At 36.9% G+C, this 21,134-nt stretch overlaps 3 protein-coding genes and 2 non-coding genes across 14 annotated transcripts in view; 1 reads left to right on the top strand and 4 right to left on the bottom strand.

Moving 5' to 3' along the window:
* Nucleotides 1-12,882, bottom strand: part of LOC112047554 (uncharacterized) — a 164,133-nt gene extending 151,251 nt beyond the window's left edge. For all 9 annotated transcript variants that reach the window (XM_052886014.1, XM_052886012.1, XM_052886011.1 and 6 more), the window contains exons 1-3: nt 12,337-12,882; nt 12,085-12,217; nt 8,679-8,703 (exon numbers count right to left, since the gene is read on the bottom strand). In XM_052886014.1, the coding sequence (XP_052741974.1) occupies nt 8,679-8,703; nt 12,085-12,217; nt 12,337-12,777 (599 nt within the window). In that variant the 5' untranslated portion in view covers nt 12,778-12,882. The remainder of the gene's footprint in view (nt 1-8,678; nt 8,704-12,084; nt 12,218-12,336) is intronic.
* On the bottom strand, nt 7,986-8,057 carry Trnat-cgu (transfer RNA threonine (anticodon CGU)). The gene has a single exon. It is a non-coding gene; the product is annotated as a tRNA-Thr (tRNA).
* Trnaf-gaa (transfer RNA phenylalanine (anticodon GAA)) lies at nt 10,316-10,388 on the bottom strand. Its single transcript has one exon. It is a non-coding gene; the product is annotated as a tRNA-Phe (tRNA).
* Nucleotides 12,883-14,131: 1,249 nt separating the features above from the next.
* Nucleotides 14,132-15,208, bottom strand: LOC112047538 (ribosome-recycling factor, mitochondrial). The gene has a single exon (XM_024084675.2). It carries the CDS (start codon nt 15,109-15,111, stop codon nt 14,347-14,349), a length of 765 nt encoding a protein of 254 aa, XP_023940443.2. The 5' UTR covers nt 15,112-15,208; the 3' UTR covers nt 14,132-14,346.
* Nucleotides 15,209-15,482: 274 nt separating this feature from the next.
* LOC112047542 (poly(A) RNA polymerase, mitochondrial) lies at nt 15,483-21,038 on the top strand. 2 transcript variants are annotated; one of them, XM_052886019.1, is made up of 7 exons: nt 15,483-15,638; nt 15,710-15,885; nt 16,685-17,005; nt 17,738-17,869; nt 18,343-18,572; nt 18,788-19,017; nt 19,544-21,038. In XM_052886019.1, the coding sequence occupies exons 1-7, from the start codon at nt 15,545-15,547 to the stop codon at nt 20,170-20,172; spliced, it is 1,812 nt and encodes a 603-aa protein (XP_052741979.1). In that variant the 5' UTR covers nt 15,483-15,544; the 3' UTR covers nt 20,173-21,038. The 2 variants fall into 2 exon arrangements, with proteins under 2 accessions (XP_052741979.1, XP_023940447.2); XM_024084679.2 differs by having other exon boundaries at nt 18,361-18,572.
* Nucleotides 21,039-21,134: the final 96 nt, after the last annotated feature.

Genomic DNA, 21,134 nt, shown 5'->3' on the forward strand with positions numbered 1-21,134 from the left:
GAAACCGTAAGCTATGGGGAATGGTGATGAGTTGGCATCGCTCCCAAACTGAGTGGAGGTTCCCACGTTGCTAGCAGTTAGCGCTAGTGTCTACTTCCCTACTCTTTTAAAGTGTAATTAGGTTACTCCTCATGAAATTACGAGTCTGGCTTACCTTATCTCACCTTATCAGCCGATAGACGTCCACTGACTCTTGCAAGGACCTCCAAGCATAACGATCTCGAGCCGCCAGCATCCAGCGACTGGCTATCATAAGTAAAAAGGACTAAAATTGGGGGTAATTAAATACCTACCTCCAACTTTTAAGTTAAGTATGTGCATTTTAAGAAATTCAATATCACGTGTCTCAAATGGTGAAGGAAAAATATCGCTAGATGTGCGGCTATCGCGAAACCGGCATGCCTCGTGAGTGAAGTCTGCAATCCGCATTGGGCCAGGGTGGTGGACTATTAGCCATCCACACCACCACATATCCTCTAAGAATGAGAGGGGTTACCTCTCATTCTTAGAGGATATGTGCTCAACAGTGAGCCGTATATGGATCCTTAATGATGATTGGGCAATAAAAAATCAATCCTTGCCATTTGTTTTTTAAACTTTATGTAATGTTGACCACGGCCTACGTTTTAGGTGATCCATTCCAGAAGTCCAACTTTGAATTACATTTTCGAGAATGTCTGGCCGTAAACTCGTGTGATATCTTCTAGTGCTTATGCTTAAACACAGAAGAAATTAAACATCAACTATAACCAAACTACACATGGGTACGTGGTAGCCCGTAGGTATCGCTCGACTATTGGTGACGCAATTCAGCTTGCTATCTGCAGTCTGCACTGACCTCACTCGCATCGCGCTATCTCCTTGATAGCATCAAGTATCAACTCGTAATCGAGTGTGGCGTCGCATTATCGCGCGATCTAAAACGTGGTCGCTTTACAAAGTGCCGCTCCACTGATTAGCGGTTTGTATGCACCGGCGCATCGCCCACCGATTACCATTGCTTGGTGTTGTGAATATTTCAATGCACTTCTCTTTATCATCCGCGCAAAGTTTATTAACTAAACTAGCGACGCGGGTCGGCTTTACACGGGTGCTATGTAGATACGAATATTCTGATTAGTTTATACTATATTGTATTAAGATATCTTGATGGCATACCCCGCGCCCGGGACGTAATTCTCAATCTTTTTAATCGTCCACAAGGCCTCCTAAAATAGAAGGGTCAAGCTTAGTCCTACCACGCTGCTGCAATGGGGGTTGGCGGGAGTTAAATCAACAGTCAATCTTGGACAAACGAGACATTAAATAAGGTTTCAAAGTGTAATTTAATTTACGTAACCTTAAAACTAAACCTTGCGCGTCACGTCACGCACTTGGCCGGTTTTATTTGTTTTATAACGTTAACAAAAAAACAAAAGGCACACAAATCAACTTTCCCCTTTCATAAAGTTTTATAAAAAGTCGACAAATCCGTAACGAAGCGTAATATCTCGATGAGACCCGCACACCTGTAGACACACCGGGACATGCGCAATCCGTTAAGTCGTTGAGCAGCTTAATTGTTTAAGCTCTACTTTCCCCGCTCTAATTGTACCGGGCGGGAGTAGGCCTTCGCTAGTTAGACCTAGTGGAACTTTTTTTCCATTTCTCAAGTTACTTACTTAAGGAAACTATACATTACAACCTTAGGTTCAAATCACCATCTATTATTGGAAGGGAGGAGACCCAAGCCCTGCTGTGGGCCATCAAAAAAGTGTAATAGTGATTATGGTTATCATACAGACTAGTTGAGCGTATTAAGGGCTGAGGAATATGCTATGTAGATTGTTCATTTAAGAGGTCCAGAAATCATGAAATACCAGCCCCACTCTACCGCAAAAAACTTAGTCAGAAGAAGCAATAAAACGAGTATAAACATGTCGATATTAATATTAAAAAACAAACTACCCAACAAAAACGAAAACAATATTTTCTAAACTATTTCCGTTATAGTTGTTATTCGTTTTGATTTTGATAATGACAACACGAAACATCGTTTAACAGTTGTAATAATGAAGCCACAAAAACCTTTATACAACAACAAGAGAAAAAGCATTAAGTTATTTTGATAAAAGTTTTACGTGTATTTATTTATTTATTAAAGTCATCATTCATAATTCAACAAAAATGTAAAAATAATATAAGAAAAAGTTAGATAAGAATGAGACACCCAACAGAAAAATACTGCACGAGTCCTTTTAAAATTCCTCTAACCCTATTATTCTGTACGTAAGATTTTTAGAACCTCCTAAAATAGAACGTGGCCATCATAGTAAATTTTTTAAGATGGTAATGTATGAATAACAATTCCCATTCTAGTAACTAAAAAAACCATTAAGCTGACTTCGGCGAAATCCATGCGGTCACAATTCACAAAATTCTGCAAAATAATTTCACTGATAGCAGAGCAACAGAAGTTTACTTGACAAGATTTTATCGGCAATGGAAATAAAAATTTTAAAAGAAAGCGAATGATTTTATAATGTTTTTTTGAATAACTAGATTTTTTTATTATTTTAGGCTTAACTTGTCGGCCAATCTTTAACAAGATCTTTAAGAAGAGAAGAAGATTCATATAACTAATTATTATTGATGTTAAATGTATCCTCCATCGAGGAAATCTTTTCTTAGTAGGTACGAATATACTTGTACAAAATGTAGAGAATAAATTCATGCTTATAAGTAAAGTCAGGATCTGCTCAAATAAAACTTCCAGGAGTTGAAAGCTACAGGGTACGTGCTGGGGCATAACGCAAATAGCTCCAAATGGGGAGAGGGAATTCTGCCCACGCACGTCCCGCGGCTCTCCCCCACACCTCAGGCCGTGATATGCAGCCATTTTGATACGTTTTAATATCGTTTAATGTATCAGACAAAATAAAGTGTCTTCATTTCTGGCCAAATTTAATCAGAATGGCAGAATAAGGCAGAAAGTATATTAGGTGTTTTACCTTTCTTTTAATTTTTGTATCCTTCCTTTACCCCTTGGCCGTGATGTACGCCGAAACTGCTGAATGTATTAAATGAAGCTTGGGCATGATTTGAGTTCATTGGAATTCATACTATAAGCTAAGACATTGGATACATTTTATTCTGATAAACTAAAGGGTATCGATAGTAACATTCAGAATTCACGCGGAAGAAAACGCGGTTCTCAATTTTATAACTCAACTAGCGAACGCTTGCGATTTCGTCCGCCGTTAGAAACCCTTAATCTGGCCTTGTCGCAAAACCCGTTCATAGCGGATGTCTACTAACTATAAACCTCCCTGCCAAATTTTACCTTTCTGCGTAAAGCGGAATTTTCGACATTTTGTGATGAGTTTTCGCTTTTCATATATTTAGATAAGCCATCCCAATTGAGTTGTAATATGTACCCAAAAATAGAGACGGACGCATGATAAAGATGCAACATAAAAAGAGACACTTCAAACATTAGTTTAGGCAGCACATCCACTATCACTGCCAAGCTATAAATCAATAACTGCTGCACAAATAACATAAAAACCTAATCGCTTTGGCGCCGTACCAAATGCATATACTGAGTCATTTGGACTAAATATACCAATTCCATTATTAGTTTAGTCCTTCCCTTACGAACTCCCGTGATTAGAGGGAGAGGAAGCATGTTTTACAAGTGTACTGCTAGCCTACCAAAGATTCACCTAAGGTTGGTCTTTCATTTTAATATTTGAATGGCTCACTATACTAATAGCATTAACAACTGAGTCTTAGGGCCATAAATCATTTCTCTATATCTATCTCGCTTGCACTTATGGGTCTTATGGAGCCGTCTAGTGAAGGGTGTAACAATGAAAGACATATTATCGATAAGTAAAGTTTATTATCGTATCTTGTTCACAAAATTAAAAAAATTAACAATATTTGATTTAATATAATACATATTTCATATTATATAATTATTAACTAAATAAAATTAATCTTCATCTGAGTCTTCATCATCAGAATCTTCGTCTTCTGCCAAATTTATTATATATTAGTATCCATAGTGCGCAACGAGTAACACATGAATGTATTTATTTAATTGCAGTAAACACATTTATAGCAAAAAAAATACGCAATGCAATTACATTAGAAACCGACCAATCAGAATCGTCCAAATCATTATTGACTCATCATTAGCACGTGCGCAGGTAGCCGTTTATCGATAATTAGGGTGCGCAGGTAGGCGCGCTGCACATTCCTATCTTTTTTGACTTTTATGACCGGACGACTCAGATGATAATGCGCATACTATACAAGGCCAAGCCTTTCTTCATAAGAGAGGGGATTTGGGTCTTCGACCCACCACACCTTTGGTAGGCCGTTTCGCCAACACTCGAAGTCACTGAACAATGAGTAGTTCCACCAACGATGAATTGCCAAATCCGGTCTGAGAATTTTTACCATTTTTTTTTTAAATAAAAAATATTCAGTATTCTCTATGTGTGTGAAGTCCAATCAGCATATTATGTTAGTGGATTACAACTAGCTATTGTTAGTAATCCTTAACTCACGTGATGTATTCACTATTTATTTAATGCTAATTGATCAAAATTGAGATTATAAAGTTACATCTGGTATCTACAGACAACCCTTCGTGGATATCATAGACTAGTAGATGAGATTGGCCAGTTGAAATTATGATTTTCGTTTTGTTGCGTCTTCACGGAATACGATTGTTACTGATTTGATGTTCATTTTAAGTAGCTAATACAAAATCAACCTCGTAATACGAAGCCACATTGACTGACTATTAGAACAACGAAGCAGTTGGAGTCAAATATAACACACGAAAGTTATAACAGCAAGTGGGTGGACGCAAAAATAGCACACCGCCGAAGGGCTGTCACCAATGACGTGGGTTTCATTCAAGCATTTGCGTCAACGTTGCATGACGATCGGGCCGTTGCCCTTATACGGCTTCGAGGAGTCGGCGATGGACCGCGGCCAACCGATCGCTCGATGTCTTCCTTTTGTTTACTGATCTATTCTCAGAACGGGTTACGTGGGGCCGATTGACTCTTTGGGGGTTTCAAAGGTTACGTTTGTGGCGAACTCAGCGGATTCAGAGTTAAGTTTTGCAGGACGCAATCAGTTACCAATTTAGAATTTTGAGGTTTCCAGTTTTGTAATAATGTATTTACCACCACAGAATAATATTAAATGGAATACTCTCTTACGAATTTTCTCTCTTCCTCTTCTAATCTTTTTCCCTAATATCTCTTCTCATTGTCTCTCTTATCATTTGTGCATATGCGTAAGCTCAACGGTAAAGGAGCCGGACACATCATCGAGAGGTGGTGGTTCGATTCTTACTGTACTTAATATTGTCGTACCCGAGCTATGGGCTGGTGACGCCCTTGGGTCCGATACCTTTATTTTTGCTCAAAGCAAGCTGCGTTTGAGATATAGCAAAAGCGCACAAAGGGATTCGTTGCAGTCGCAGCGTGTACATCCACAACAATATTTGACAGCGCATTAATCTGGAACGCGCGTCAATGCGCGTGACGTCACATCCGCTTCCGCGCGTGCGCTGGCTCGCGGCCAAGCTATTCCTGACCGACATCCGACTACGACTAGACGACAGCTCCGATTTAAACCGTTCACAACGTTGTAGCTGAAAACGACGTACCGAAGCTTACATATCAAGAGACTCATGAATGACTAGCAAACGCCGCGTTTTCACCCGCGTGGTTCCCGTTCCCTTAGGAGTACGGAGATACATTATAGCCTATAACACTCGGGGATAGTGTAACTTCCTAGCAGAGAAAGATTTTTTTAAATCGGTTCGGTAGTATCAAAGCATATACCTATTTAATGCAAACAAACATACATACAATCGAAACTTTACGTATAACATTCATAAAAGCCTCTATTAAAAGCATCAGCCATCGACGGACACTCGGACGGACGAACTTCGTTTCACAATTGCCAGTTAGGGTTCCGGTCTTCAAAAGAAAAAAAAGATCCTATATTTCGGGAATGCTTGGAGATATAAAGTTGAAATTTAAACCGTGTACTAAGGTCTATGGTCCCATGAAACAGTGAAAAAATCAAACTTAAAAGTTCAAGTTAAAAAAGGAGATAAGGCCGTTTATTAAAATAACACATATTTTGACACTCTCAATGAAATCAAAACTCATAACTTCCCGCTGAGCTAGAACTATGAAATTTGGCAAGTAACGTTGTTATATTCCACAATTGCAAGAAAAAATGTCAAAATATACATTTTGTGATTAAGTAAAAAAAAGAGGCTTTTTTCCAGTTTTCAATTTCTGAACTATTTATAATGATCCTCTACGGAACCCTTGGTGAACGAGTCCGACTATCACTTGTTCAGTTATTTTACTAAAAGTTTAAATCACAACTGTTCGAATATTCGTTATTTCAAAATATTTTTTTCCGGGGTAAAAGGATTTCCCCGTGAGACAATCGCGTCGCTTGTGACGGTGAGGTAAACATCCGTCATTCGGCGCGAGCCGCGAGCCCATGTCACAACAGTCACTCGCAGAGCAGGATCCCGAGCGTGGGACGTGACGCGTAACGGTACGCGTAACAGGATCAATGTACAGTTACTAGCACATATCTGCTCACTGCTGTACCTACTCAAGTACAGCTTGTATTAACATTATTACGTTGAAGAGTTTGTTTGTTTGGTTGAACGCATCAATGTCAGGAATTGCTGATTCGAATTTAAAGACGATTTTATGTTGGATAGTCTATTTATAGAGGAAGGATGAAGGCTACGTAACACGCAACTGCCATAAATAGAAGAGCAACATGTCATCAATGAAAAATGGCACAAAAGCGGGAAGAAATCATCCCTCTTGAGAACTTTTGTTGTGTGCGCTGCGTAAACGGTTAAAGTTACATTAAAACATCTACGAGTATGACGAAATTATTCGCCATTACAAGTTAAAAAAAGTAGGCTAGATGACACTTTTTTTAAATGGTCTTAAATTGTTCATTATCGTTCTTCTAGATTGAAAAAAATATCATATTTTTTGAAATAGGAAAACTTTCATATTCATGACACATATCTATATTTTACCTGTATCATGACGTCACACGAACCCGTATTAACAAGACCGAAAGAAGCGAAAAATTGGACGTTTATTCCTATATTGACATCAAGTCAATTGTGACGTCACAAAATGGACGACAGCGTTACTGACGGGTAGAAGAATTGAAAAAATACATATTTTTTAAATCAAGTTTTATAAGAAATCCGTAAGTTACCTATATTAATATTTCGGACCCTTATTACGTGTTCTATACGAAATTAATATTGTTTTTATTAAATTTGACATGAGTCAAAAAAATCGCAGGAGTAGCTTGCCTAGGAAAGGTACTTCCACCGATTTAAATTGAGAGGAAAAAACTACTCATACTATACGCGCAAAAACCAAACGCGAGTCCACTTAATGATCCAAACAAAGCCGTTACAACTTTGGCGTTGTCCGCATTTCCAAAGTCTCGAACCAAGCAACTGATTCTAACGCTGATTGTAGATGTAGACACCCAAAAAAGTCCTTTAAGGTCGCCATTGACGGTCAATTATTCTTACGTTTCTGAAAAGCAAACGGCAGTAGCTACGCGGCATACTAGTCATGTACGCAGTGACCAACTCACGATCAATTATAATCGTGGGTGCTACAGAAACGTGAGAATAATTGACCGTTTGTGGCTAGCATAACGATCCTGACGATGACATAACGAACGACAATGCTACGCAAAATTTGTCAATTTTAAAAACTAACGGAACGGAGGCTGTTATGGAGGAAAAGGGTTTTTGTGTTTAATAAAACTGATATCAATTGTCTACTCTGATTGTGGTAAGTTAAATACATGCGGTATTAATGTTATAGCGAGAATAACTTATAAATAATCATGTGTCTATAAAGAAAATGCTTAATGAAACTAAAAAAAAGTTGAAACTCAGATGCCTCCTGTGAGGATTGAACTCACGACCCCTGGTTTACGAGACCAGTGCTCTACCACTGAGCTAAAGAGGCGATGACGGCCTTCGCTAAAAAGCCTCCCGCCTTCTATGACCTATTCTTATAAGTATCGCCCTTATTTGTTAAGTTTGCAATTGAAGAGATTCAGTCAAAGCCAACAAAATATAATGACTATATTTTTACTAACAGGCTTGTTAAATGTTATTCACTTTAGCATAATAAATGGACCTTCATAATATTTACAAAATTAGCACAATTTGAGATTCTGTTGATTACACTAATCACCGAAAACAAAAACTATGTTATAGGTAATAAAATAAAAATGTACAGATAAACAAAAATATCATGTCCAGCCTGAGCGAGAATAACCCAAGTCCTGGATTATATCCATTCTGAGAGAAAGCCCGTATATTGTAAAGGTAATGGTAAAATAAAACATTTGAACGATTCGAGTATTTAGACGTGTTTGCGCATTGGAAATAAATGGTGATTACTTAAGTCTTCAAATTATTAACTAAGTAGTAGGTAAATAACTATGTATTATATAATTGCGACTTAGAGCTTATTTTTTGCATTTTCTTTCATATCGTGGACATTGAAAATATTACTTATAATACCTTTCTATTGCAATGGATGTTTTTATGACGACTGCGGCTATAGACATCAGTTTCTTACCTTTCGTTATCTCCTGGTGCGATATCTGTAATATAAAGATAAAACATGTTACGACTAAAAAATAGTCTCCATCCAAACAAAGATTGTCTATTGACCCACAGATGGACTATGATAAGGAGTGGATACTTGACCCACCATGCATTCAAGGAAGTTGGCGAGGCTAGCATAACGTTAATACAACATAGGATACATAACTTAATGTACTACAGTGTTTTTTTTACATTGTAAGGGTTAATTTACACGAGCGGCAACTGCTACCGACGACCGCAGTCGACTGCAGGCGTCGGTAGCAGCTGCCGCTCGTATAAATGAACACTAATGCTGCAATGATGCCTATGGTCTACGAATTGGCATCCTACTGTGATACGCATTATAGTAGTAAGGAGATCTAGCAGCGGACGAAGTCATGAGCGTCCCACGATTTCGTCCGCTCCTAGATCTTCTTCATCTGCCCCTATCGCAAAATCCGTTTTTAATGGACATCTACTAACTATAAACTACCTCCCTGCTAAAATTTCAACTTTGTACCTACGTTTTCGATATTTCGTGATGTACCTATCTACCAATCGCTTTTATATAAATAATAAAGAGTAGATATAGATATGTACTAGGACCTTGCTCACGAGATTACCTCCATATGGAATGTTGAGTCAACTGTTATTCTTCAGATAGTTGTTTCAGTCAATGGTCTTATAGCGAAAAGCTTCGACCTACACCTTAAGAAGCTTTCGCTTAACTGTTGGATCAAGAGTCGGATACAGAAGGCAGTGATTCTTGAGACGGCGAGTGAGGAGATTCCTCACTCTCGAGCCCTGACCACCGGTTGCTTGGGCACTCAATGTCTCGCAGCAGGAGGGTTAAATGGTTTTTATAGTGTTTTGTATATTTTGTATGTATAACATTGTTAAAAATTAAAAAAAGGAGAAATAAATAAATGAGAGATAAAAAAAACAGTAGATATAGATATAGATGAGTGAAGTCTGCTAATCTACTAAAGTCTAACCCCTCTTATTCTGAGAGGAAACTCGTGCTAAACAATGAGCCGTATGGGTTGTTATAGATAATGACAATGATGATAGACACCTATACATGACTGAGACAGACGGCTTAACATGCTCTACAATACACGAGGAAATAAAATTCTATCTACACTATTAATAACTATTAATGTCATACAGAGGAAGATTTTTTTCGTTTCTACAGGAGTTTTCTTCTTTCATCATCTAGGACTAAACCGCACTTGGCCGTTGTGCGTCAGGCCTTAATGGTGATGGCGGAATAAAAAAGTCTCTACATAAAACTTGACTTGTATACAAATTGTGTAGGTAATTTTTGCATTTCTGACTTTTGCCGTATTAATAAACGAAGGCTTTGGTTTCACCCGCGTAATTCCAATAACTGTAGGAATGCCGGGATAAAATTTAGCTGTTATTACCTATATAGCTTTCTGATATTTTTTTTCAAATCCAGGTCCAGTAGTTTTGGAGTTTATTTGTTACATATACTGAAATACAAATCTTTCCTCTTTATAATATTAGTGTAGATAATTATTTTAAATAACTCTTTAACATCATTGTGGGGCTGATTGATGCAATTACACCGAAAAATATATATTTTATAACAAAAAACAAAAGAATTGCCGAAACCCGGGATCGAACCAGGGACCTTTAGATCTTCAGTCTAACGCTCTCCCAACTGAGCTATTTCGGCTGGTTAAAATGAGTTCGAAATATAGCCACAGATTCTGTTCAATCATATAAAAAATATAATATAATATTAGACAAAAAATATTAAGCAAATGGTACTGAATACGAATAAAAAATGTATATAAAAAAATTTTCAAAATTCATTAAAAACTAGTGTGCCATAATATATATTCAATATGTAAAGTGGCTCCATCTATGTTGTCATTACTAAACTGCTTGGTAGCAGACAAAATGTTGTTTACTTACTGACCATAGATGGTGCTGTACAAAGTTATTTAGCTCGGCTAAAAATACAACAGGAACCAAATGTATTTTTTTAGAGATAAATTTATTGCTGCTTTTTTTTTTCAAATTAATTTGAATTGCAAATATATGATATTTGAAATGACAAATAACTTAAAAACATACAGCAGAAACTAGAACTAAATTAGTTACAATAAACCATGAATTATGGCTAATATTATGCTTTGATAAAGACAATATTCTTTTGCACAAGAATTCTAAGTATAAGATGCTTCAGACATATCACCAACATGTTTTAATCAGCCTTAGTAGCTGCCATATGTTTTATTTTGAACCAGGTTCTATATCTATCTCAGGATATCTAACTGGTTTAACAACCTATATAAAAATAAATAAAAAATAGACAGACAAGGACCACCAAAGCAAAATTTGCTAAGGTTCACCTTATTTGTTGTAAAAAATATTTGAAGTCAGTTGTACATAACATTTGATTATTTGAAATAAATAGGCTCTGAAACTAGGTACTGGACTTTATGAAAAATTCTTTTACCAATGTAAAGCTACATTTTCAGACAGTAACATAGGCTTGACCCCTTCCCACTGGTACAATATGAGTATTTTACAAATGTGGGGTTCTGTTAGTTTGATTATAAGCAGATAGTTTTATATTTTTTACTGTAGGTTGTGGCTGGATCTTAGACTTCATTTTAATCAATAGATTACATAGATATTATATTGTGTTAAGCATAACTGTATATATATAATACTAAAGTGTTTTTCAGATAGCATTGGAATGGCGACAGTCGCCTGTATGACATTCATAATATGTACTGTTATCGTGAATTGCGGCAAACATTCAAAAGTGAAACGAACTGTCACCCGCACCATCCTACATGAAGCTAACTGTAACAATACTAACCACCATCCTGCATGAAACTAACTGCAGATGCCCTATGGTTTCACATGAGTAGTCTCCGCTCAAATAGGATTTCCATTTATCAGAGCTCTAGCATAAGTTTACCATACCATACTACTACAGTTAAGGAGGCTACAGCTCACACAATTAGAAAATAAGTCAGAGCCTATTAGACTTCTGCCAGTGTGATAAATTCATCATCATCATTACCAGCCTATTTCAATGGTCCAATACACAACCTTCTTTCTTTTTGGAGAGGGGATATGGAGCCTAGACCCACCACACTGCTCTAATGTAGGTTGGCATGCTAAGGTTATAGGATAATATTAAATTTAGTAATATTCACTATCAGATATTAATGATATTGGCTTTACTACCAAGATTCTGAAAATTTCAATGAAGAGAAAAACTTAGTATGCCATAATACATATTCATGATCAAATGATCAAAAACCACATAGGTTAGGCAAAGCAACTACAAGACAGTTACAAATGATATGATACAAGTGTGACAGATTGGAGTTATCATAACTGGGCCTCACCTGGTGCCTGCGCCTGCACTGCCTTGTCCTCAGCAACTTGCCCCACATCATCCAACACTACACCACACTTCTTGTACAGGTGACTGCGGAGCTGCATCAACTTCTGTGTCTTTTGGAATGCTTTTATCTCATCCTGAAATATAGAAATTTCTTTTTTGATACAATGTATCACCTACACATTTGTACTGATATTTATAAAATCCCTTTAGATTGGAGCATGTCTGTACATAGTTGTACTACTAGAAAGTTTACCTTTAACTCCTTGATTCTTGTATGAGACCTACTCGAATAACACTGTTTGAGATGATGCTCCGACCACCCCACACTTCCAGAGTCAGTCACGCAAGGAGCAGAACCGTGAGCACGTATAGGACGATTAATTTCACCAGCATGAACTTTCCTCACAGACGCAAGAGGTGATTTACACGGATCTTGCGATTTTATTGTCCTCTTTGGCTTGGCACCATATTTCGGCACTTTAGATTTATCAACAGGCTGCTCAGGCTCGTAACCACTCAAAACTAAAGGCAATTCCCTAAAAACACTAGAACCTAAGTTTGAACAACTCGCTTTCGCGCCAACTCGCGTTGAACTTTCGTGGCGCGTAACTTTAGAATTCGCCATAAAACTTGGGTGAGATCTGTTGTATACGCGAGGCATCACTCTGTTGTACGATGTAGTGCGCTTGTCCATCGCCTTACAGAGAATTAGAAGAACAACAACAAACAAATCTGTTACAAAACTACAGTTTACAATAACAATAACAAATCAACCGTGGCGCCATTTTCTTTCCATAGACTGCATAGTGCTGCCTTCATTTGTCGTCTGTGGTGCTGCATAAACTGCCCATATATAAAAAGTACTCTGTGATAAACTGGCATAGACTTTTAAGCTATTACCTATGTATCTAAGCTTTTAAGATTATGAGCTGCCGTTTAAGCCGTTTAAGCTGTTGTTTGTCGTCTGTGGTGCTGCATAAACTGCCCATATATAAAAAGTACTCTGTGATAAACTGGCATAGACTTTTAAGCTATTACCTATGTATCTAAGCTTTTAAGATTATGAGCTGCCGTTTAAGCCGTTTAAGCTGTTAACTTTGACAGGCAAGGCAGTGAACCACTGAAGGCCCTATCTAATCTGTGCCATCTACATCTAGGAGAGCACAGAATAGAAACAGAATAAAAAATGTATAAAAGAGTCGAATTTGGCTAATGAAAGTAGAGAAGAATCAAGAAGTAGACTGAAATCGCCCGCCAAATTTAAAAAAATCATATAGATAAATTTAAAAAAAACATGCGTTTTCATAATTTGTTTAAATTATTTTTTACTTAAACATTTCTACTTATGATGTGTACTTTAATATTAAACCGTAGATAAAAGTATTAATTTATTATACTCAGTAATTTCAATTGGCACCTCATAATACGTGTTTTGTCATATTCTGAGATTTGCATTTTGCACTATGATTTTGAGAATTTGCTCAGCGCTCACAGCCACAGCTCCTTACACAAAATGACAATGGGACCGGACTCGTTTCGTGGTGCAAAGTCCGCCGTGGCATACCCTATAAATTAATTTACTCTGACTCCGCGACCCGCATCACGCCACGAAACAAGTCCCGTAGACGCGGCGCTAATGTCATTTATGACGCTCACTCATTGTGATTTGGTAATGCCAATCATGTCATTTCTCAATTTTAGGATTTAGCCATTTATGTTCAGGTTTTAGCCGCGGGACTTCTTTCGTGGCGCAGAGTCTAAACAGCTGTAACTGTAAACAAGTATCATAATAATTTATGTGTTTATGCCCTGAAACCTGAAAATTCTTTAATAGCCCAGGATGATGAGAATGAGGATGAGGTACCTTACTCCTTTGCAGTTCCTGATATCACAATTAGACATCTAAACATGTCCCACTTATAATATAACATATAGGAGAAAAATAAAACAAAATAAAATGGTATTTTTATTTTTAATCTTTCATTAGTTTTTAAATTATAATGAAATGAACATACAAAATATTGGAACTAATCTAATAAAAATACCTATATTTATATAGATCTAATTTGCAGAAAACAACTAAAAATTAGACATTAATTTAACAAATGCAAAAAATATGGCAGAAAACTCAAACGAGACATGCAGTCTGCAAGTAATCCAGTCTTGTTATGTTATTGTTTCTGAATACAGAAGTTTGAAATGAAATTAAAATGAAAAACTTCGACACAAATGTATCATGAGTTCAGCTTAGTGACCTTTGGAATCATTTACCAGTACCCAAAAGTTCATCATGCTTTGCATTGTAGACATTTTTTGCTTCCTCTAAGTATTGTTCACATAAAGCTGATATTTGTTTATTTACATTAAAAACTAAATCCTCTGACACACCATTCTGTTTTTTGGTCTTCTTAATATATTCATTTTGTATATCTTTCACTGTGTCCCTACATTTAATGTACATTGCTTTGGCATTTTTTGCCAATGCTTCTCGGTGCTCCTTTGTGACTTTAGGTACAGGGACATATAGCGTTGTTCCATCTTGCTGAGGATTTAAATTGAGTCCAGAGTTATAAATAGCTTTTAAAGCATCAGGTATAACTTGAGGGAAGGATGCAAAATTTATAACAATAGTTTTTGGGTTTTTTCGTACGATTTGTGCGAGTTCTTGTAACTCATAGCTTTTACCATCATACTTAACAGGTAAAGAGTCTATAGCACCGGTAGTCGATCGGAGAGATAGGTTCTTAGCGAAGTCCTCCTTCATGTTACCAATAGCACTCAGGCATCTTTCTTTGATCTTTTCCACTGGCACTAACTCTGACATTACAGTAGGGTTGATCTCCACTTTTCCTCCTCCTTTACCTTTTTTGTCTTTTCCTCTGTCTTTGCTTTTAGCATAGTTTCTAACTTGTGATAAAGTCACAGAAGTGGAAACCAATTTTCCGCTACCGCGTATTAGATTTATGGGAATTGTACGTGTGTTTATAATTATTGGCATAATAATTCGTCCGAAGAGTCTAGTAGTCATTTTGATATTTACAAACCTACTATTACTAAATGTAATTCATTATTGAGTGATTGTTAAAAATAACAAATAACCTCCCAACCCAACAATCCAATTTAATTTAAATTAAACTAAACTGTCAAATGTCAATGTCATATGCAAAGTTACGTTTTGTTTTGTTTCTGCCATTTTGAGTTTTTTACAAATGGTCTATCAAAGGTACTTACTATTTTCATCTTCTTAAATTATTTTAACTACATTTTTTAAAGTTGAATGTTATTTTAAATATATTATTTATTATCAGAAAATATACAGACTAATTCACATTATAATGCAAAAACGAAACACAATTATTGACATGACATCTTCACTTTTGACACTTTGTTTGAATGAAGTATGAATTTTGACATGTTATGTTTTTCAAAAATTAAAATTGCCTCAACTTATTTCGTTTAAAATGTCTGTGTTGTTGCAGACTGGAAAAGTATATTTATTAAGAAAGCAATTCAACAATATCTTCAGTAAATGTATATTTTACAGAAAAAAGTCAGGTAGGTAGATAAATGTTTCTTGTTGAACTTTATCTCTAATAATATTTTATAGGTTATGTTTTTATTTTCAGATGTATCACGGAAATTTGTGACTTTCGATGAGATTGTGGCTCTAAGGAGAGCCGAGGCACGTCGCAGTCTCGTCGTTCAAGTGAATTCAGAGTCCTCGTTTAATGAATTGCACGGTTATTGCTCTAAATATGCCTCCATCAATGACATTCATCACTATAGGAATTCCGGAGGAGAGGTGAGAGTAGTTCAGTTCAACCAGGGAATCGTCCCTGTTCCTGTTATTGATTCAATTGTCTTTGACCGTGTTTGCACTATTATTTCACAATCTATACAAATACTACACATAACATGATCTAGCTATAGTAAACATTGTAAACATGGAATAAAAATTTATGTAAGGCAAAGGAACTGTTAAACTATTTTCGAGTATAGAAACGAGTCAACGAGTAATTATTAATAGTGTTCTCATATTAAACTTTAATATCTGTGATTTCTCATATGCTATTTATTATGGCTGCTGTTATGCAATAGCATGTTACTATTTTGTTGCTATTGTCTAATAATAAAGTATATAGCATGGAGTCGCAAATAAAATTGTTACATTAACTTTGTAATGGTTATAAATAAATATTTACAACACAACATTTGTATTTTTACCTAGATCATTTACATACTGTGTAGCTTCAAAAATTTACACTAAAGCCAAACTTGATGTGGAATTAAAGTGAGTCTAAACATTCCACATTAAGTTATTTTAAAAAAGAATATTTGCCATATCTTATAAATATGACCAATATTCTCATTTCTCTTCAACTAGTCAGGAAAGACTGTATTAGGAGTGGGTACAACAATAGCCCAAAGGGCGGGGATCAAACCACTACCTTGTGATGAGTCCTGCTGCTTTACTGTTGAGCTATTGAGGGTCTTTAGTTAAGTTTGGCTTTAGTATAGTTGGAACTATGTTTTAAATGTTCTTTTATAAATTTAAAATCAATAGGGAGTGATAATAATAAAAAATCATACCTTATTTGCAGCATTTCATGCTCATAGAATTTAATTCAGAAGAAAACCTAAAAGATGTATTAAAATCATGCAGTTCACATCAAAAAGATGTAGATGTGATGGGTGTCCAGTCGCCTTTCCTCTGGTTCAGGGCTTCCTCAGGGGTTAGAGAGAAATATGAACAAAGCATAAAACAGTTGGCAGTTAAAGATGGCAGTAAGTCTGTAAATGAAGAAGTCTTATATGAGGAATTGTTGAACTGTGACTCAGTGTCAGATCAGATACAGATGTTATACGATAGAACAGTGCTGAATGATATAGGAGTGAGGCTCAGATATATGGTGGCTAGACAGGTAAGCAATATTTTGAATTTTAGTCTTGAATGTAATTTTTTTTTCAGTGAGTGTAATGCGCCCATTTTAAATTATCAATACATTTGTTAATTGATTTACTGGTAAATTATTATAAAATACTAGTAATAAATTTATTCAAAATCTTTAAGTTAAACCAAATGCACCTTAGACTGAGAAGAGCCCTCTACAGAATCGGCCAAGTCACATGCAGTGCCAATATCAAAATTAAAATATTATACTTATTTTTAATAATACACAACGCAAATTTTACTTGTGCAACTCATGCAGAACAAGTTAGACCACTCTTTCCTTAACCCATTTATTACAGTAGTGACTCTGTATTAGTGATTCTATTCCACTTACACTGAACACTAGGGATTTCCTTTTAGATTGGTGGTAGAAATACAACTAATTTTGTTATCGAGTGGCAACCAATGATGTTAGAAGAAATAAGAGGTAGAGGGGTTACATCAAACACATTCGATGTTTACAACTGGAACACAAAAATTTTTTCAGCAGCGTTGTCAACGGCGCGATGACAGTGCGGCGACTGAGTTCAGGTTTGCTAATTAGCATAGTTTTAAACTTTTAACGTACCACTTGCTGTCGGCGTATAACCTACCTATCTCTTATTTCTTCTAATAACATTGGTAACAGCACATAGTTTGTACACTCGAAAGAATGGTCCTATATTAGTAGCAAGTACTAACATTAAATTGATGTTTATTTCAGCTGGAAGTTGTATTTAGTAGTCTGTACGCAAACATTAGAGTGCAGCCCTTTGGCTCATCCGTTAATGGATTTGGAAGAATGGGCTGTGACCTAGATCTTGTCCTTTCCAATAATTTGGATGAACATAATCTGGTAAGTGTATAGAATATCTTTATATGTATTTTTCATATAGCTATAAGCGAAGATTTTATACTATAGATATGTCAGTCGCGCGTCAAACTGAGCCAGTCAAAAGTGACTAATTGTCTTAATTTCATTTAGTTACATTGTAAACAACGAAAGTTACTTAATCAAAAAATATATCATTGATATGCCTACTGCTTATACATAGGTTACTACAGAAAACTTCCTCAGAAGTTAGGCAACCAAGGACCTCTTATTGCAAAGGCACAAAGACTGAGGCAGACATGTTACAGGTTTATTACAGTACTAGCCGACATCCCGGTGTTTTCCAGGGATATTCCCAAAAGTATGACACTCAAAATAATGTTGCTTGCTATTGGTATAAGAATATTTAAAATCGGTTGAGTAGATCCAGATACGAGTATTTCACCCAACAACCTAAAAACTTCACAAATTTCTATTTATAATTTATTTTAGTATAGATTAGTTTTGTCACACAGTCGTCACAGAAACATCGCCTAGTGTACCAAGAGAAGAAGTCGGAGGGCGCGCGCAGCCCCAGCCAGCGGCACATGGAGCTGCTGGGCGCGCTGCTGGAGCTGCGCGTGCCGGGCGCGGGCCGCGTGCAGCGCATACTGAACGCGCGCGTGCCCATCGTCAAGTACTCGCACGAGCTGGCCGACGTGGACTGCGACCTGTGCTGTAACAACACGTAAGTCTGTGTCTGCTGCGGGCGCCTGACTGGCATTGTGTGATGTAGCCTGTGTCACGTGGCAGGTCGGGCGTGTACATGTCGGAGCTGCTGCGGGCGCCTGACTGGCATTGTGTGATGTAGCCTGTGTCACGTGGCAGGTCGGGCGTGTACATGTCGGAGCTGCTGCGGGCGCCTGATTGGCATTGTGTGAAGTAGCCTGTGTCACGTGGCAGGTCGGGCGTGTACATGTCGGAGCTGCTGTGGGCGCTGGGCGCGCTGGACGCGCGCGTGCGGCCGCTGACGGGCGCGGTGCGGAGCTGGGCGCGCGCGGTGGCGCTGACCAACGCGCACCCCGGCCGCTGGCTCACCAACTTCCCGCTCACGCTGCTCGTGCTGTTCTTTCTGCAGCAGAAGCAGAGCGGACCCATCCTGCCGTCGCTCAACTACCTCATCAGTTTGGCCGGTCAGTGTTACCACTTGAAACTAATTTACACTTTCACTACTTTGATGTTTCTAGGGTCTTTGTAGATGACCTTACTACCTTTACCTTAATACCTTTGTAGGTAGATGAAGAAGTGATCTGAGTAGCGTAGCGAGACGATTCGTGTTCGAACCTTTGGTCGCTTAGAGTCCTTTGGCTCGCTCGCAAAAACCGTTAATGGTCAGAAGTTGAGCGAAGCGATGCGAGGTTGCAAGAAGCGAAAGTTTGTTTCAACACTATCGTATTTGATTAACTTCGATCAACTTCGCGAGTAATGTATTGGTGGTGTTACTAACTTTTTTTTTTGTCACCTTGTGTATGTATATGCTATGACTATATTCTTTCTAACCAAACTTATAATATACCTTAATACTCCAATCGATGGTAGATTGCCTAACCAGACCATTGGGTTTCTTTTATAGGTACATAGATATGATCATTCAAATCAAAATTAATATTGTATAACGCTAAAGTTAACTTAACCTATGCATTCCTTCTCCTTTCCCAGGCAAAGAAGACATTAGAGTAGCCGAAGAAAATCTCAACTGCACGTTCCTACGAGATCTAAACAAACTACCCACAGATTCGTATTCTCAGAACGATGACGACTTGCAAACTCTACTGTTCAAATTCTTCGAGTTTTACTCACAATTCGAGTTTCAAGACAAAGCCATATCTATTAACGAAGGCAGAGCCATTCGGAAGCCCAATTCATTACCACTTTACGTAGTTAACCCTCTAGAACAATCCCTTAATGTTAGCAGAAATGTGAGCTACGAGGAATGCGAAAGGTTACGTTTAGAGGTAAGAAACGCCGCGTGGCATTTAGAGTCTTGCTTGGATGGTCACAAATCGGACGATTGGGGTATTTTGGGTCTTGTAGAACAAAAATCTTCTAGGGGGTTAAAGAAGTTATTACGAGTTGGCAACTCTCATAGGTTAGTGTCTGTAAAAGATTTGTTCAAAGACAATGATGATGTTGAACCTTCTACAGAGGGAATAAGGTCTAAAATGGAAAAGTTTAAAAAGGTAGATAAATTAACGGATACAAATAAAGAGAAGAAGAGTGAGATGAGGTTCAAAAATAGCCAAACAGCCAGAGAAGTGTTCAGGATACGAAGGAACAAACTTATTTGAGAACCACTGGACAATCTCGACTGTTTCGTGTTGTGTGTGTGTGTGAATTAAAATTGCTCCAACAGTGTTATAGGGACAGAGTGCTGGGGACTTACAATACTGAGGTTATTTTGATTTGTAAATTGTGTGATTGTTGATTGGTCTTCAATAACAGCAATATATAGGTATTTATAGCAACATTGTTATACATAACTCAAATACAAAATTATTTTGTTAAGTAAAGAAGAAATTCTTTCTTAATGTGTATATACCTAAGTCTGTGTGTTTCTTAACGTGGATAAAAGTATCCACCATTAGATTTGTCATATATCGTTGTAAAATACTTGTGCCTGCAATGAAAATGTATATCTGAATTTATGTTGAAAACTGTAAAACTTGACTGCTTCCTAATTTTTTCGAGCCTGTTATAAGCCACTCACGTAACGTAAATTAGTATAGGTATATATGTCATATATATATATATATATATATATATATATAATTCTCGTGTCACAATGTTAGTTGCCATACTCCTCCCAAATTGATTTGTGACCGATTTTGACGGAGTTTTAAAATGTACATTCGGTAGTCATTAGTGTTATGGATGGTTCATCTCAATTTTTTTCAAGGCAACATTTTCAGTGTCATCTAGTATTATGTATTTGACAGAATCATTAGCCAGATTACTTGTATTATTACATGAAAATGTTCAGATTTGGCTTTTTTACCAAATCTGTTAACTGTTTTGTATAATTCACAGAAAAACGTACACATTCTTTATGTACTTGCCTAATTTTTGCGAATATAGGTTAGGTTTAGTAAAATTACTGAAAGACTATTTGATTTTATAATCATTTATTAGTTAATTAAAGAAAATACAAAATAGATTGTTTTGTTTACAATTATTAACTAACTTAACTTTATAAGACCTTTTTGAGAACTAAAGCAAGGGCGTCACCTAGAAATACAGTAGGGGGACGCAA

The sequence above is a fragment of the Bicyclus anynana genome, chromosome 16 (genome assembly GCF_947172395.1).
Source record: "Bicyclus anynana chromosome 16, ilBicAnyn1.1, whole genome shotgun sequence".
Lineage (NCBI taxonomy): Eukaryota > Metazoa > Arthropoda > Insecta > Lepidoptera > Nymphalidae > Bicyclus > Bicyclus anynana.